At 30.4% G+C, this 19993-nt stretch overlaps 1 protein-coding gene across 2 annotated transcripts in view; it reads left to right on the top strand.

Moving 5' to 3' along the window:
- The window catches only part of LOC139496181 (voltage-gated inwardly rectifying potassium channel KCNH7-like), a 151936-nt gene that overhangs the window by 99915 nt on the left and 32028 nt on the right, over window positions 1-19993 (top strand). For both annotated transcript variants that reach the window (XM_071284649.1, XM_071284650.1), the window contains exon 2: window positions 19034-19144. In XM_071284649.1, coding sequence (XP_071140750.1) covers window positions 19034-19144 — 111 coding nt within the window. The remainder of the gene's footprint in view (window positions 1-19033; window positions 19145-19993) is intronic.

Here is a 19993-nt window from a genome sequence, read left to right as displayed (position 1 = left end):
ATTCGGGTGTATAGACACACCACTAGTAGTTACTCGGTGTATTGACACACCAATAGTAGTTACTCGGGTGTATAGACACACTACTAGTAGTTACTCGGGTGTATTGACACACCACTAGTAGTTACTCGGGTGTATAGACACACTACTATAAGTTATATGGTTCGCTACTGACCCCATACGGATCCATAGAGGGTTAGTAAAATCCATATGAGGTGAGGCCGGAGGCCGAGTCCCCTATGAATTTTATTCACCCTCTATGGATCCGTAGGGGATCAGTAGTTAACCGTATAACGAATTTATCGGACGCTGGACTTTTTCTGCGGCGTTTTGTTGAAAAATAAACAATGAAACACAACAACATTAATAGATGACGTCGCCATTAACGCGTCCTGAACCCCATATGAAACTTACTAACCCCATACGGTCTCATAGGGGGTCACCACGTGACGGCGTTTAACCAATCACAACTTGATAATTCATCTGTGGTCCGATAATAGTAGTTATTCGGGTGTATAGACACACCACTAGTAGTTTCACTATTGTTTTCGTTGTATTTTTTTGAATTTTGAATTCTACATTATTTGTGAATAAGATAGATTATGTTTATATCAATACCACATAAACATAATAACACCATCATAATAAAGAAATACACGTAAACACACACGAGCGCAAATCTCAGCTACATATAAGGTCTTAACCCAGTTTCTATATGTGTAGCTCTTATACTATTAAGTTACATTGAATCTATATTTTTTCTTCTAATAGTTGGTTCTTTTGATCAAAATATCATTCATACAGCCTCAAGTCATACGGTACCAAACAATAGCACAATTATTGTAGCCTAGTATCTCATAAAAAAGTAATATATCAAACACATTATCTTATGACGGGTCACTCAGAGAGTATTGTCCAAACATTTATACATTACATGGTCACTTAGTGAGTATTGAATATTACAGAAATAGTTTCATTTTCAATATAAGAGCTGTAAAGTTGTATGGAATATATCCCAACATAAATCTGTCATCTCATTGAGCAATATTGAAAGCTCTCATTGCATGAAATTGACAGCTAATACTACGACAAAATAAATCCCTTGGGGTACAGTGATAAGCTTAACACGGAGATATAAAGAACCAAGTGATTTATTCTAGCTGTAATGAAATAGTAGTGAATGATATTTGTAATGAGTTTCAGACAAGTGTTACTTTGAACATTATTAACAACAAATGACACAGTTATATGTGTGCGTAAAAATCAGATAAAAACGGTGCTAGAAGCCGTCTTAAACTTGCATTAAGGTGAGGGGATTTTGCTCATTGTCTCAGTGTTGAAGGCTATGATAGCGTTGTAACTTTGTTCTTTTGTGGATTTTAATGTGTGTTATGCAGTGCATGTACTTTGATCATTCTTTGTTTTCTATTTTACTTATCAGATCGATACAAAACAAAAAACAAAAAAATATCTTTTTAGCAATGGTGGTTTTTTTTTTTCGATCTATGAGTTTGAATGTCCCTCTGGTATCTTTCGTCCCTCTTTTATAAATTCATGAAACGTATTATGTTTGTTTTTATTGCATATCGTCACTGAATGTTGATTTCTAAAATTTTCAAACTTGCGTTTCTATAAAAGCTACTGCGTAAATATTCTTCAAAATCGGTCGGCTTGGTTTTTCTTTTCATACGAAAGAAATAAAAACCTAAAAACCAGGAAGACTTCCGATTAACGAGAAAATATTATGCAATCTTCATTTTAAAGCAACAGTTGCAATGTATTTAAGAACATTTGCAATTTGTAGGTTTTTTATATGATGGAAGTTAAAACCACTGTAAATTTATAGTTGTTATTTGACATGTTTGGGAGTGTAAGTATTTTATTACCAGAAAGTGTCTGTAAGTTGCATTACTGCTTACGCGGGAAAAAGCAAACAGATTCATAAATGATATTAAAATTTCTCAATATAGATGTTTTAACAAATGCGAACAAGACACAAATCACGCGTTTATTATACCACTTCCTGTGAAGTAGAAGCAATATCCGGGAAGGCACTTAATGTTGATATTTAATAGAAAGGTTTACAGCTGAATTTGAAATGAGTTCCGTTTAGTACGTTGAAATGGATTGATTTATAACATACATTGTACTTATATTTTGATAAACTCTCACTTATTTTATTGATGGTAGAAAATTATTTAAAACATAAACCTAGTAGTACTTGAGTTTGACAGCGTTAACGGTCTCTGATTTCTGTTTTGTTTAGTTATTTAGGAATGGATTGATTTATTACATACTTTTCATAAATTTTCTTCTTTTTTTTTTTGTATTAAGATGGTATATAACAGTACAGGGAGATAACTCTGTAAAATCAGCTAAACGTTTTAATCACGTTGTATTGTTAAAGCTTGTCAATGATCAAAATTAGTGTTTGTCAAACTGCTATGTATCCAACCATTTTTTTCCGAGAAAGTGATTGGTTCAATTTTTTTGAAATTTATATATCTTTTACAAAGGGTGAAAGTTAATAACTTTTCAAAATTTTATGAAAATTAAACGAGCCAAATTAATTTTAGTCAAGGTTTTGGGTACCGCCTTAATAATAGAAAATATTTTAAAACATAAACAAGTTAAGTTAAGTTTGAACTACCAGTCTCTGATTTATGTCTTCATATCTCCAGATTTGTCTTTACAAATGTTTGGCTATCTTATTATTAATTAAATTAAAAGATAGCAGCGCTTCGACCGTTATATGCTGTAACATCATAAATTCGGTCTTTATATAACACAATTCTTACAATGAAAGACAAACAATTTCAAAAGCAAAAAGCAAATTAGTAATACCTCAAATACATGAACCATTTGTTTTTGTGCATAGTAAGGCTAAATATACTTAAAATCATTAATAGAAGAATCAACATAAGGTACATGTAGTACATCCGTACAATATATCGTATAATATCAGTGTAGTTATGACCAATAGACGCTATAGTGCAAAAACCACAATCTTACTCATGAAGAAGCCTAGTACGTAAAAAGAAAGGAATAACGATTTGGGTTTGAACCAATTTTTTAAAATAAACTTGAAAGTTCCCCTACAACAACTATATCGTTTCAGTCCCTACAAATTGATTAAAAAATTTAAATAACGATTTAACCACTGTTAATTTGTTTTTTTTATATAAGATTTGACAATTATAGATCGGTTCGTTTAAAGACCGTCAGAATAAAATAGTTCAAACACTTTTCTAAATAATGAAAGAGAAATACAGAAAATGAGGCATTTAAACTTTATTAAGAATCTTGTATTTTATATTATTTTTTTAACGATAGACGCGTTATCAAGAATGTAAATAATGTCTTGTATTATTTTTAAGTTTCAATTATCCCTGTTTATAATGATGTAATTCTTTCTATTTTCATCATTGTATTGATTATAATTTTAACTTACACTTTTCTCTACAAAGTATTCGATGCGAAGTGCTGGCTTTCTTTCGCTTAACATTGAAGTTATATAAAGTGTTGATTCTGATATCTTCTCAAATTTTAATCATTGTATTGATTATAATTTTAACTTAGACTTTTTTCTATAAATATCCAATGAGAAGTACTGGTTTTTCTTTCGCTTACCATTGAAGTAATATAAAGTGATGATTTTATTTTTCTCTGCATTGAAGTTATATAAAGTGTTGAATTTATTTCTCTTAACATTGAAGTTATATAAAGTGTTGAATTTATTTCTCTTAACATTGAAGTAATATAAAGTGTTGATTCTATTTCCCTCTACATTGAACTGTTGACTTTCTGCGAACATTCGATTGCTATTGTTCTCTGTATTGACGAGGTTTTTGTCAAGTATCCAGTGTAAATATCACCTTCCTTTAAATGATTTTAAGGAGGAATAAGATTGTCAATACGTTCATAGATTGAAAGTTTTGTCAATAATTAAATGAATTAAAGACGGATAATTTCGACTTGAAAACGAAAGTATTGAATAAAAACAAATAAAATTTTCGCATTATTTCATTAAAAATTCATTAATTCAAACATCAGGAATTAGAATTGTTTAAATTATTTGTTAATACATGCCCTTTCTCAAAACACACTGTGAATGACAAGTTGATATTTTAGCATTAAAGCTTGTCAAATAATTCTACAAGATACAATAGTTAACATTCTACATTCTATATTCACATGAGACGGTAAGCCAATATTTTGTGTATACATACAATTCAGATGATCTGTAACTGTATCAAAATTTAAAACTAAAATTCAAAATGATACTTTAATTTTTACATGCATTTATTTACTTTGCAATTTATAGCATAATTGATTGTGTGTATTTTAAGACTTGCGCGAATGTTGTTTGTCCGTACAAAAGATACAAAGTTATCCTCATACATACATGTTTATTTGTTTATAAATTGTAAGTTGAAACACTTTAATCTTTTATGAATTTACTTGAAACCGATGAACTGTTACATCTCTTTATTGTGCATGCATATGTTAGCATGTTTATGTGTTTTCTATAACATGTATAAGGGACGGTTCAATCGAAGAACACAAGACCAAAAAAATAAAACAACTAGAGAGTAAGATAATGGCTTTGTGTCAATGTTATGTTTCTTGTTTTAATTCAATGTTACCAGAAACCGTAGAATAGACAACGGATATTAAAGTTGTTGTTTAAGTATAGTTTTAGTAATAACAAAAATTCAAAGAGACACTTTAAAAGAGTCCTGCGTGTGAAAGGCTTTTTTAGATTTACCTTTATAAGAAATGTTCATCACCGAATCATTCGAATGCAAAAGATGTCCAAGAACCAAAAACATGACCAAAATGACTTAAAAATATCTGCATCCTTCAAGGGCCAACTATGCTTATTGGAGTTGAAACATTCCTCTGCATACTTGATAAGTTTATATTAAACAAATTGAAAAAAGTTTGTTATAAATCTTTTCAATTCAGTAGTTTTGTCAAATTAAAACCGACTCATGATGGTGCTCTATACAAATGTAGGGGAGGGAACATTAGCTCATGAGTAAAATTAATACCATCAGTAAATAAATGATTTTTCTGGTTTTCTTAGATAAAGTCGCCTTTGCATTCTCCTTCGTGTACTTATTTTTAACGAGCACTTGATCGAGATTTAATGTTATACTAGTCCTTTTTATAATAACAGTCATCGTAGAGTTACTTCCCTTTACATGCTTTATAATGATAGTCATCATAGAGTTATTTCCCTTTATAATGATAGTCTTCGTATAGTTATTACTAACAGCCTCGTTGATTTAACATCAAAACAATCGGAACAACTAAGCAAATGTAGATTTTTCTTTCTCGCACCTTCATTTCCCTTCACGTTTTTTATTCATTATCGAGTTAATGAAGTTACGACCACAATTCATTCTGATCGGAAATGTATATAATAAATGTCAAATCAATCAGTATCCGTCAAATCACGAGTCTGACATCCGGAATTTTCATCACGATTTTGTCAGTAATTGAACAGAAAACACAAAGTGTAATTATTGGTCAGGACTATTGTCCGGTGTAGGAAATATGTCATTTCTCTTTGTCTAGCTGAGAAATATAAAACAAATTCCGAAACCTCACATGTCAATGCAACTCAATAGTTGAATAAATAAAACTCTCCAACCACTGTATAAAAACAGAGAATCGTCAATCTTCCTCCACAAAACTGACGGAGGAGTATTCTTTCTAATCTCATATACAGGTACGTCTCATCAAGATAAGTTAAGGATGTACTTAGGTGATCGAAGGTCAAATTAAATATATCAAGAATTCGAATTTGATACTTTTAACTGGAAGAGCTAAACATATTGATAGGTCATGGGTATCAAAACAAAAGAAAGAAAATCAAGAATCTCCTTAAATTTTGTCAAATGACCTTTTGAGAGCTATTAAGTCTTATGTTAAAAGATAAATAGGTGTTATGGGGCAAAATATTTTACCTTGCATCGAATGGAAAAAAACCAAGGAGTCCGAACATTTGACATGTTTTCCAAACCTCACCTAAGTACATCCTAAAGTAAACATTATGTCCGTTATGTAGATGCTTTCATATAATTAGTCATTTGATGTTAATAGAGTCGGTTAATCTTGGTATCGATGATGAGTTTATTTAATATACTATAAGATCATGAAGATATGATATTTGCAAATATTCGGGAAATCATAATCTTTGTATTAAATGACAAACTTGTACTATTCATTTTCATACCATATTGCGGAACAAAAAAAAACCGCTTAAAAATAATTAATATGTATAATTCGGCATGACATTACCTGAAAAATGTGTAAGACTATAGTTACTAATTTATAGATAGAAATAAATTAGGTGCAAAGTATTCCATAACCAATAAAACAATTTCATTGTTTATATATTACTTCATAAATTTCATGCGCTCGAAGCGCTTATTTATATTAACGATAATCGAGAACGCGCAAATTCATATGTTCATAATTTGAAAGCCAAGGATTTATAGATACTTAAAAAGCATCATTAGCTACACTTGTATATCACCGAAAGGGCCAAATCATCTGAGGTCAGCTGTTCCAATGGGAAATGATGTCTTATTTTGTTAATAATTTTGTATTATATATCCATGAAGAATACACAAAATATTTGTTATAAAGCATATCAATACCATAGTACAAAACTCATAAATAAATTGTATAAAGGCTTGAAGATACATTTGCAGTCTAATAAGCTAATTAGAAACATGCTTATTTAAAAGCTGCTACTTCATTTACATTTGTATATATTGCCTTAAAGTTTGCAATTGTATTTTAAGTCTTGTAATTTGTATTCTGGTGATAACATCTCAGATGTCAATCAAAATCAACAATATGACAATCTTTAACACTGCACACAAATCTAGCTTGCAGTTAAGTTTAAAATTTGCAATGAGAGGCTCTTTAAATTACCCCGAGGCATTGAAGACCCAAAAGAATATAGATTGTTTTTTTATGTTGTGTCATATTTTACAATGCATAAAACTTCATATTTCAAGGACATAAATATAATTTTGTTCGTTCAGAACATTCAATCTTTAAATATCAATGACCGCTTTACAAAACTAATTTGACGACTACTAAAAAACAATTTATTATTTGATAAATTATCGTCATGTTAACAGTCGTACTGTGGCAATAACGAGCTATTTTTACTATGTCTTAGATCTCGTGTGTCTTATTTTGTTGATTTGACGTTACTTCCGGTTTGTCATTTGAAGTCTTTAATTTGCTGCTGAATTTAAGTGTTGAATCCTACGACGTTTCAATTATTTCCATTGTTGACGCAAGAACTTCAGTATGAAAAAGGATATATGGCATAATTAGCAACAGGACAAATCCATCGTTACTAAATGATGCGGATGTTAGCAACTATATGGTTGACTGTGCGAACTTAGATAAAAATACAACGCCATACAGCTATATTAACTAGGAATCGCCATAATAAATATGAGAGTGGAATTCCTTTTATTCCACTTTCTTGTTCGCTGTTAATAACTTATTGTATGTATAAAATATGAAAACAACATGTAATAAATTTCAATGCGTTCAAAGTGTCACCTGCATAAGGAACAACACATGCATGAATATTACATCTCTATTGTCCTCAGAACATAAAAAGTCTTGTTCTATTATTTTATTTCAACTTTCCATTTGGGATTTGCATTTCACTTGTTTTGTTTCATACACTCTACCTTTATGCATTCTAAGAAAAAGCTAACTATTTATTTCAAACACATATTGTACTATTGGGTAAGCTTTATATGGTATGTCATTTTAAAATCAGTGATTTCTGAAGAGTACATTAAAAGTTTTTTTTTTATATATAATTCAAATAAATTATACCGAACTTTTCCAATATTGTTATGTTGTATTAGCATAGTCTGTAAATGTATCAGCAGGGACTCTAGTGACAGAATATTATTATAGACTTTATTTGAAGAAACCTCACATCCCTTCGTTAAAAAGCTTAATACGGACGCCTTGGTAAATGTAACTGCAAAGTGCATATTATATTGCCTTAACGTGTCAATACTATAGGACTTTTGTTACAAAAACGGGGACAAGGTACAATAATTACGACTTTGACATTTCCTTACGTATGAACAGCCTATTTAAATTAATACAATAACATCAATATATTTAAACAGGAAAGACACAGCATTGAAATATTTCAATACGAATCTAGGAGAAAGGACAACGTTAAAGTGCAACGTAACAGTTTGATATCAATTACATTCTGTAATTATTAAAATGCAAAATGCTAAGTATGCCACGTTCGATATACGACTCAATATGTAAAACCATATGCTTGTCTGAAAATAACTTCTTTTTGGCACGGCAAAAATAAAAATAAAAAAAATTTGAATTGAAAACTTTAAAGAACTCTCACCTTCGATATCGACAAACGATACTAAATCAATAACGTGAGAATGCTATTTGTTGTGAATTAACAGACGGTATTATTTACTAATATCATAAAATTTCTAACTTCATTTTACTACTCAATACAAAGTATGAAATAAAATCTATCAATCCTAGTGTATATTCCTTGTTAGCTCCTTTATTTGTTATAAAACTTCTTACCACTTTCCAACTTTAACTGTACTTGAAACGCATATTAACAGCAAGTATGCAGTACTGTTGACAAATACTAGTTTAACTATATAAAAAAAAAAGTTTTTTCTATATTAAAAAAATCAAACTATGTTTAGAATTCGAATTTTGCTAACAATATGAAATAATCATCTTAACTATTCTGCTGTTCCGTAGTAGTAGTCCTCGAATGCAGGATTTCAATTATTAAACCAGGAGATAATTTTACTTGTAAAGACGCCAAACTATTGCCTTTTGAATTATCATGTTTAAAACATAGTTTGATATTTCCATCTTTTTCAATCAAACTGTTAACATATACCAGTACTATGTTATTGTCTTGACATTGTATGTTCAATACACCCCTTGATTGTACACGTTCACGAAAACATTACACCGGTTGTCGTTTTAAAAATTACTGTGAACCTATATATTTTCTGCCATTTACATGATATATATCCGAAGTCACTGATAAAAATATCACATTACAAATTGTGTGCTTCCGATTAGTTTTTTTGTAATGAATACTTAAATGCAAACAAAAAATTTGATTTCAAGTGTAAAAATTTTCTTGATGTTTGAGGAGCTAGTTTTTCCTTTTTGACCAGAAAAAATAGCCAAATATGTAATGAAATAATTAACTTAACTGAAAATTTACAAAATAGAGGGCTTTACAAATCATGTCAGCGACGAAGCACTGGCTACTGAGCTGATGATACCGTTTTTACCACCAGGATTAGAATACCTCAACTTTATTTGGCAAAATATTTTAAATTGTTCTGTTCTCAATGCTTCTTAACATTGTAACGTTTTTTTGCCTATTTACATTTTTTTATTCGAGCGTCAATGTAGACGAAACGCCCGTTTATCTATGATGATGTCTTAGTATCTATAATGAGTTTATTTACAAGCAGTCTACCACCAGCTGTACCAACGCCGCGGTTAAATTTAAAATGTGATAAGTAAACAAGAGTATAATATATTCCCTATATGTCCATGTGTAATGTCAGTCTCAGGCATCGGACCTATAAACTATGTTATTGGATAGATAATAGCTGATATGAACACTACTGTTCTAGTAGCATTTTTTTCACTTCTTTTGTCTCAATACTATCCTTACATTTCCGATATGGAGATATCAATTATGAGCTATTTTCTTGTAATTTTTTTTAAATAAATACAAGTAATTTCCCGTTTTTTTATTTTACAAAATTTGTTGAATTTTGGATAAAACTTTCATAATTTGTTATAAATTAACATGACTTATGTGCATGTGTATGATGAATATATGACTTATAAGCATGTCGACTTTAAACCGTTTTAGCATACAATATAAAACAGGCCTCATCAAAACAGTCTATATTAGTTACTATGATTTTTGTGTGAGGAAGTGCTCGGTGACACATGCGCACAATTTATAACCTGATGTTGAATTTTAATGTGTTTATGTTTCGGCATTAAATCTGAATAACATGGATTTTCAAGTAAGGTATTTTAAACTTGACTATCTGTATGGAGTGAATGATGACCTATGAAATCGTCATGTGTGTTTGTACATATATATTATTCTATCTCGCAAATCCGATTGAAAAAAGTTAGATAAAAAAAATACCGGACTCCGAGGAAAGCTCAAATGGGAAAGTCCATAATCAAATAGCAGAACCAAACACTTCAAACAAATGATTACAACTGTCATATTCCTGACTTGCAGGCATTTTCTTTTGTTGTAAATGTTGGATAAAACCTTGTTTTATTGCTAGCTTAACCTCTGGTTTGTATGACAATCGCATACAAACCAAGTTTCCATACTTGACTTGCAATGATCTGACAATAGTCTGATACAAAATCTTTTTTGAAAAAAAATCAGGACCCTCTGTTAAAAGCAGAAATTTCATTGGCTGATGAAATTATTACCATCATTAGATCAGATCGTTGTCAAATCATTGTGAGCAAATCGTTGACACAGAATCTAAATTTTGTTCGGATTGGTTTGCTTTTTCTTTGGTAATTACGACATCAAATGCACATAAATTTTAAAGACAAATGATTATGCAGTTTAATGCAAGTTCATGTTTTAAATCAAATATACAACAAACTGCCAAATCTCAAAATCTCATACTTTGATGTGTACGTGTACCGAATTATTATGTTGAGAGGTTATTAATTTTACGGAAGAGAATTTTATTGATTCTAATTTTACTTCAGAGGTATGAAGTTTCGAAAAAAAGGAATTTATTGATTCAAGGTTTACGTGTGTTTGTCTTATGTTATGTGTTGAGTTACTTATTTATAGTTTTCGTGGTATGCAACCTATTGTGTCTATAACTTAACACATATTTGTCTGCTCCAGACTAGATTTTACGTATTCCATTCAATAATAAACAAGCTGTCAGTGTATAGTGTAAAAATGTTAGCATCAAAAACTCGATATTAGATTTTACAATAAATACATTGTATCGTAGAATCAGATATCTTGGTGCTCCTAGTTTTAAATTGAACATTAACTGAAATGGATTGATTTTACTTTCTTATGGTCTTTTCAAACATAACATTAGCCTAGTTATCTTTTATTCCAAACTAGAAAAAAACACTATTTATTCGTAAAATGACACGTTTAAAGACAACACATATCTATATATATCCCTTCATTGCAAAATGGAAAAACAAAGACAATTTTTTTCTAAGGAATAAACGAAATTCTATGTTTTAATGCCATAGAAATAGTGAGTTGAAATGAACTGAACTATAAAAATTAAAGCCAACTGCTTAAATTTTCTGGCAAACATATATAAACGTAGATTCAAGCTTAACATCCACTTGTAATCTTAGAATCAAAGCTACATTGATTTATTTTTTATAGCAATGTAGTTGACTAATTTGCAATCACATCGACTTTTTGTAATCTAAAAAATAATTTTAAGCTTAAATAGCTTCAAATTCTTTATAACCAAGTCACATAATCAGCAAGAGTATGCATGGCTTTTTTTCTAACGTTCTAAATTGTAAAAAGTTGGATTATGATTAGCGAGATTAATCTAGTTATTTTTAAAGGAAAAAAACGTGAATAAATATATTGAAAAGATACTACCAGAATCGGCCGCAACTAATTCATTAGCCACCAGATTTGCGAGAGACCCAATATATGAATCTATTGAAGAAAAACCATTTAATGTCACCTCAATGTTCCCATCAATTCATATTACTTTAAGTTTTCCAAAACAAACACTGTCCATAGAAGTTGTAACTAATTCAGCACCTAATATATTTGCCAAAACCCATACAGTAAATCTATACCAGAAAAAATAATAAAGTATAATTACAATTAGTCTTTTTACGACTGTTTACCAAAACCCATACAGTAAATCTATACCAAGAAAAATAATAAAGTATTATTACAATAATTCTTATTACGACTGTTTGCCCTATAGTGACAGCTCATATCAGACATGACAAAGCACTCTACCATAACTGGTTCTGATTTATTAGGTGACAAATGATACCATTAGACATTGGGTTCACTGTCATAATACAGTGTTATATATGATTCTAGATACGTGATATATTGGATGCTGCAACACCACTTCTGTAAGTTTACTTTTGTTATATCAGTTAATGATTTTGTTTCAACTAATAGGATCATTTGTCAAAATATATAAGTGTAATACTGAAACTCTCTTAACTTTCTTCTTTGGTTGTCCTATTTTTTTTGTTTTAAACTTTGATTTTTATACAAATGATTTTTTTTCATAAACGATAGCAATATCTGTACAAATACATATACATTTTTAAATCATTAAATAGTTTGGCACTGTAACAATTCTTATGTGTTACTGGTGTAACAGTTCACATGAATACTGATTTTCAGAAATATTATGTAGCATTTTACTCAATTGATATTAAAATTATTTCGCGTCTTCAGTAATTAAATAATCAGAATATTAGATGAATCATATTGACACATTTGAAGATTTGACAATTGTTATCTCTCGTTCAATGTTTTAAAAAGAAACTTCAGTTAAATAAAACGAACATTACCATCGACTGGATCATAAAAGCAAGGAAGACATGAAATTTGATACTCGTTTAAGCCTTTTACACTATTTTCCCATTTCTATCTATGCTATTATTAACCTTTACTACAAATGACCTTGCTATCCATCAACAATTATAATTGGAACTGACAGATCCATTTAACTTGTCACTGGAGTGTAAAATGATAATAGATAATTTGATATTTTTCTATAACCCGAAACGGTCGTAGACATTTCCTAAAATTGACAATATGTTGTAAAGGACAACTTGTATTCTCCAAAATAAAGAAAATATGACAATCTAAAATGTATATTAAAAGGTACTATTATACAAATGCATCTGTTTTTAAATTAGTTCAAATATTGTCATCAAAGAATGTATCGGAATTGTCTAATTTAGGATAATATTTTAAATACGCCACAGATATAAAAAAAAAAAAAAAAAAAAAAAAAAAAACATCATGACAATCCTCTGAATGATTTATAATATGTAGTCTTGCCACCGATTATTTTTAAATGTTCTGTTATGATATACATTTATATATTGATGATAAAACTATAAACTATATTGCTTCTGGTTTGAAATAAACTATTAAACTGTTCTCATAGTAAATAGGTATATAAAACGAACACTGAATATGTGTTGATAGTGATTTTCCTGTTATGATAAAAAAAAATATATATTTATCCGTTTTTGTTCAGTTTATTCTTTAGAGTAGGTATCTTATTGCTTGTACTTTTCAATATAAATACATCAAGTATTTAGTTACATAATTCAATTAAGCCAAAACAGGAAAACAAGCTCATTTAATGTGTGGAATTATCAAACTGATCAAATAAATAATGTTTTAAGTAATATATACAGCTCACGTATACCAAACACATATAGGTATATATCTTTGTAGATTATCGATAGATGATTTAACTAACTGTTTATGTTCTTCCAGATACAAATAAGTTGGTTCGAATATGATATTTTTTTAAAGGTGGAAATAAAGCATGTAAAGATAAAAATCGTGTAAAAAAGAGACAAATGATACAGTTGGGCAATAAAAACCATATGAAATTTCATCAATGATATTGCAATATCACATTTTTGTCATCGAATATTACTTAAATATCCCTAATGCGAATGTATTATGAATGATTACATTATGTTCCTTGTGTATAGAACTGACCGTAAGTTGCAATAACTTGTTTCTCAATTCACTTTATATAAATATGTTAAAACTATAACTGACCATTCTCTCTCTGGAGTCTTATCTCAGATATAGTCTGACCTTAAACATTCAAATAGAGATTGCATTATCCTAGTTGTTATTTGTTCTGTCACTCAAACACTTCAGTAAAACGTATATGATTCAGAAAGAAGTACTTTTTGTATTTTCTGCAAATATCAGACTGCAAAATTGTTTAATTATTCATTGCAAGCGAAAGATGAATGAGTTGGGATTCAACGAAGTATCATCGGATTTAAGGAATAAGATTGAATCAAAATTGTGCACTTTCCTGAACCTCATCTCTGATAAGATCGTCTGTTTCACAAGGTTGGCAGTGCGAGTAAAATTAACACTTTATAAAGATCGTGACAAAAATGGCAGAAACAATATCAAATTATAGGGTATCAGTTTTCATGATGCATATAAATATGATCAAAGTATGCAATAGGTAACTGTAGTTTACTATTGTAAAAAAAACGCGTAGATCCACTTTGAGTATTCCAATTTTGAGATAAAGCTGTTGGACATGCATGCATTCAAACCGAATTAAAATACGATGATGAGTCTAAAAAACGAATTCCGTTAAAGATGTATTCATGAATGTAACCATTAGAAATAAGAGTCAAAATCGGGTAATATTAAAATTAGGTTATATGTTCTAAGATCAAAAAACATATGTCCCACTTAAGTTAAAACAAAGACACCGACACATTGTATCGTTCAACTGCATTGGTTTTTTTAAGGAATTTTAAATTTGTTAGAATCCATTTTAGTCGGTCTTTATAGTAGTCATACTAGAGGTTACACTTGTGTTGCGCTAATCATTATGTATTGAGTCAGGTTAATGTGAACATAGAGACACATAGATATGTAAATTACATATGATGGGACAAACCGGTTTTTTTTTTTTTTTAGTTGTTGGAAATCTAAAATTATCACTTTATTTTCAACTATCTTTCGAAATTGCTCGTCTGTGTCAATTTCATAGAAATAATTCAGATACCAGACACCCATTTATCTTTCATAGTGTCTTTAATGTTATGTGCACAGCATATTTTTGAAGAAAAAAAATATTATTAATTGACAGGACATTTTAATAAGAAAAACGACTAAAACACAAGAACTGAAGACTATCTGGCTATAAAATTTGTTCAACCTTGAATTTAACTAAATTCGAAATCTGTAAATTTTTTAAAGACCAGCAGATCTTTATCGTCTTTGCAACTTTTCCGCCTTGAATCTATTTCACAATTGCTAACTTGTCTTTAGAACTTTGAATTAAAACTGTCGTCCCTGTGATTTTGAAGTGTAATCAGACATTCATTATCCAGACTCTTATTAGTCACAAAACATTCCCTTAATTCTAACCATGCCAACATAATTAGTGTCATTTATTCCATCTTTCTACAGGAGTGACAAGAGTTGAATCGTTGTAGTTTGTGTTTTGTCCTTGGAGATTATCTTTACTGATCTTATTTAAGCATACCTTGCACATTTGTATTGCTTAATCTTACATGTTAGTCTTTAAATTGTATGTTCCCGGGCAATGTAGCTTACTTTGACTTCTTTAACAATAAGGCAAAATTCGCCAGTTATCAAATCAACTGATCCCTCTGAAATTCATTCAGAGAAATTATATGATATTGATGAATGCATCATTACCTTGTTAAATGAAACAAAACCAACAATATTTCACTTGATGAACTCAATGTCTGGGTTTTCTGGTTTTTGCTTAGTGACATTTCTTCCATTTTGGCTTCACTTAGCAATTATCTTTACCCTTGTCAGCTTACGTAATTGCTATCAATCTTTGGCGGGAAATGAAGGTCCACGGTGACTTGACCTTTCATTCTAACGGTTTCAGAGGTGAATAAACGTTCTTCTCGGTACATCAAAACAGTGTTCGTCAATGTCCAAGCTCTTGAAACTTTGTATCTAAAGACCTCAAGGTTAATTAAGTCTTTTTTCATTTAACTGGTTAAGAAATGGATACTTCAAATCACGATACAATTTGTGTTCTTGATATTGCCATTAAACAAATACCTGTCACTTGTTGTCCTTGATGAACATGTATTTTTTTTTGGTCTTTTTGGGGAATTTGACTGTTTAAATAGCAGCTTGTAAGCTTTGTTAAATGTATATAAAGTTTTGTTATAATTGCGAAGATTATGAGCTCGTTATTTTGTGTAACTTTCATTTTCTAGTCGGTGTATTTAGAAAGGAAGACTTTTAAAGCTTCATTAGGACTTTTATGTCATTGTCATTTAGTTGTTTCTCTCTTTGAAATTAAACCCTAAATCTATTTTAACCGTCTGTCTATCTGTCCATCAATTCGTCCGTTCGTGTATCCAGCAAATATGTTATAAATACTTCTCTTCGAAACTACAGAGCAGAATGACTCCACATTTGGCCAGAAGCTAGGTTGACAGTGATGAGTTGTAACGTATGTTGGCTTATGTAATCTGCCAGACACCTACATGTACTTCCTGTTTCCTGATAATTTGAATTAAATGTATGGGTATGTCTACCATGACATCACGCTCATGCTTGCAGTTCTTATTAACTCCCGTTTTCTCAGCATAATAGGAATATAAAATTGAGAATGGAAATAGGAATGTGTCAAAGAGATAACAACCCGACCTTAGAACAGATAACAGCAGAAGGTCACCAAAAAGAAACTCCCACACTCGGAGGCGTCCTTCTGCTGACCCCTAAACAAATATCTATTCTATTACTATGATAATGGACGCCATACTAAACTCCGAATTATACACAAGAAACAAAATTGAAAATTATACATCTATTTGACGGATTTGAGATATTTGCTTCACTAAATGAGTATTCATGTTCGGTCAGGTTATATGTACTTTAAGTTGATTCATTGTATGTTTAATAAAACGTTTGCTCCATTTATTTGAATAAACCTAAAACAATATATCGTGAAAATTCCGCAAATAGTATCAGAATTTCAATTAAAGAACAAGCCTTTCGTATGAATTAACATTCTACGAAGTCATTATGACTAGGAAATCAGAACAATCTGATTGAAAGGTCCAGCTTTGTGATTTTTTTGCCAATTCATCATTCTGATATAGGTGAAAATGTCAACTAATAGATTGTAATTAAATACGTAGTTATTTCGATATTGGTGTAATTTATCTTTGTTTTCCAAAAATCCAATAAACGCTTTCTTGTGATTGATCATTGTATGGTCAAACTTAAATGGCGGCAAAGTAGATAAAAATGATACATATTTAGAAAAGATGAATCGAGTGCATCTAAATGTCGTTGGGAAGGAAAGTGTGAATGTTCAAAACTAGAAATAGGAGATTAAACAAGTTCAGTTTATGTGATAATGGATAGTTTTATAATATAATTGAATTAGCGTTAGATGTTGGTTTTGATTATGTATCAAATGTTACCATGTGAGGACGAAATATCGCGAAAAAAGGTAAATATCGATAACATGTTGCTTGCGTACAATGTATATTACATTTCATAAACGCACTTTTAGAAAAGGTAACTTCAAAATGCCTCCTTGCTATCGAGGTGATGTAAATATGTAAATAAAAGCAAAAATAGTTTACCGGTGTTTAACAGTGACAAATTGATAAAGAAAATACAAATTCGTGTCACAAACTACAACCCAAAAACGAGTTTGTATAAATAATTGTACCACAACTAAAATTGTAAAATATTATTAGTAATGAAACGAAAAAACTGCATTGATTTGGTAACAAAAATAAAAGTATGTTTGCCGGAATTTCTGATTAGTATATTAGTTGTTCGATGTTTTTCTCGGTGTATACCTTATTTTAACTGACAATTTAAAACTTGGTAAAACATATCACTATTCATACGTATACTTTTCTAAGACTTATATCCCGGTTCTGTTACATGTAGATTATAATAAAGTGACATTAGAAAAATGAAAAAAAATATTTGTGTACAGTAGATCGAAAAGTAAGCATTATTCTTTTAATGTTATCTTTCTTTTATAATAGTTTAAATTTTTCACCATACTTTGACGGCAGTCATTTTGAATAAATCAAAGATAATGTTATTAGTAGTAGTAAAGCTTTTTTTCTTTAAGGAATGACTAACATTTTTTCTGTCTATGAAGAAATAACATAAACTTTTTTTCTGTCTATGAAGAAACAACATAAAAAATGTGGTGCACACTGAATAACGCGCGTAGCGGGTTATTTAACAGTGTGCACAACATTTTTTATGTTATTTCGAATAGACAGAAAAAATATTACAGTCATTTCTTATAATTGAATTCTAAATACCATTTTAAACCGTAGAAAACCATGAAAAAACGTTGATGGCGTCACGGTCACATGACTAAATTATGTCTATGGGCTAATAACAAAATAACGTCAGCCGATCAGAAGACGCGTTACATCCAAAATTAAATTATTAACTCATAATGTCTTTTATTACATGACACAGTCTGAATATTATATTTACTATGCGTTTTTTTTTGTAATTTGCGGAGGTCTGAATGCATATATTACTTGTAAAATATCATCACATTTTGTGCCTATACCATGTCACCCTTTCTGATTCATGTGTTGTTTCGATTTTATTATCTGTACTCAACTCCAGAAAATTTTGTACATGGAGTAGTTTGTTTGTGTAGGGTATTTCACTATCTAGTATTTTAGATCTCTCTCATCCCTTCTTTGTATTACGGTAAATTGCGAAAAGTTTGAGGCATGTGTTTTACCTCCAGTTTTGTTGTTATCATTATCTTTATGATTAGGGGGCCTCGATGGCCGACTGATCCAAGTAGTCACTACTGTGATCACTATCCAGTCAACACTGCGGTTGTGAGTTCGAACCCCGCTCATGTGGGTGCACTCGACTCCAATCTTAATTGACTAGATTTTTCATTATTCCTATCAAAAAGCGGTAGTTTTTCTTAGAGCCCGCCGGCTTCTGGCACCAATAAAAACGGGCCGCCACGCAATAGCCAAAAAGCGGTGCTTAAAAGTGGTATTAAAACACTCCAAAAAACAAATTCTTTTAATCAATTATATTTTACATTATAATTATGATTGCTCTTTTCCCATGTTAAGTGTTAAATAATGGCTGTGATTAAAATGACTGATAAAACATGATTGTTATTTTGTAATTTGTTTACAGGCAAAGGACAAGTTCATTATGCTGAAAGTCCTAAAGGAATTAAAGGGGAAGAAATCTTTCAGACCAATAGCTGAGGAGACTGAGAAAACAACAGACCATGATACAGAAACGGTATGATTAACATTTACTTAACATTCAGTCATTGCGCTCTCATGGCTACGTGCTGTATTTGGCAACATTTTAATGAATTTTGTGGTCATCAACACTCTTCAACTTCGTACTATGTTTGGTCTTTTTTACTTTTTGATTCGAGCATCACTGATGAGTCTTTTGTACACAAATCGCGCGTCTGGCGCAAATACAATATTTTAATCCTGATATCTATGATGATTTTTTGTTCATCGAATCGGAAAACAAGTGCTTTGGTCTCTCATTTGGGCCAAACTAAACTATTCCACTTACGATTTTACATTAAAAAAAAGAAACTTTGTGGTTAAGTTATAGTTGCGGGTAAATGATAACATCCCATTATCTTGTTATGTGTTGTTGGGTTGCAAACAAAATGTTGTCTATATATGAACGAAACTATAAATAACTATTATGCCATATTTGCTATAAATCAGATACACTCAGATACACTCTACCATTTTCGGAAAATGCTTGTACCAAGTCAGGACGTTGTTTTCAAGTTGGTCTTATGTTTGTTTTTGTCTATTTTTGAAAAATACTTTAGAGTTCGATATTTGTGGTTAATATTTTTTCCTAAAAATATCTATCAACTGACCTTTGCTTTACTTTTCCAAATCTAGTGAAAACACAGTTTATTAAGTTATATTCGTGTTAAATTACTGGCCTCATTAACCGGTTTACCATTGACAAAACAGTATACTCGTTGGCAAATAACTTAATCACTTCAATTCAAGAAACGTATTCGACTCTCCTATGAGAAGGTAATTTCATTATATGAAATTACGATCTGTGACCTCGGATAGCCTTGATGAAGTCACTAAGTAATGACGG

The sequence above is a fragment of the Mytilus edulis genome, chromosome 11 (assembly GCF_963676685.1).
Source record: "Mytilus edulis chromosome 11, xbMytEdul2.2, whole genome shotgun sequence".
In the NCBI taxonomy this organism is placed as follows: domain Eukaryota; kingdom Metazoa; phylum Mollusca; class Bivalvia; order Mytilida; family Mytilidae; genus Mytilus; species Mytilus edulis.
Note: the sequence above shows the minus strand (reverse complement) of the source record. Positions and strands in the feature narration are given on the sequence as shown.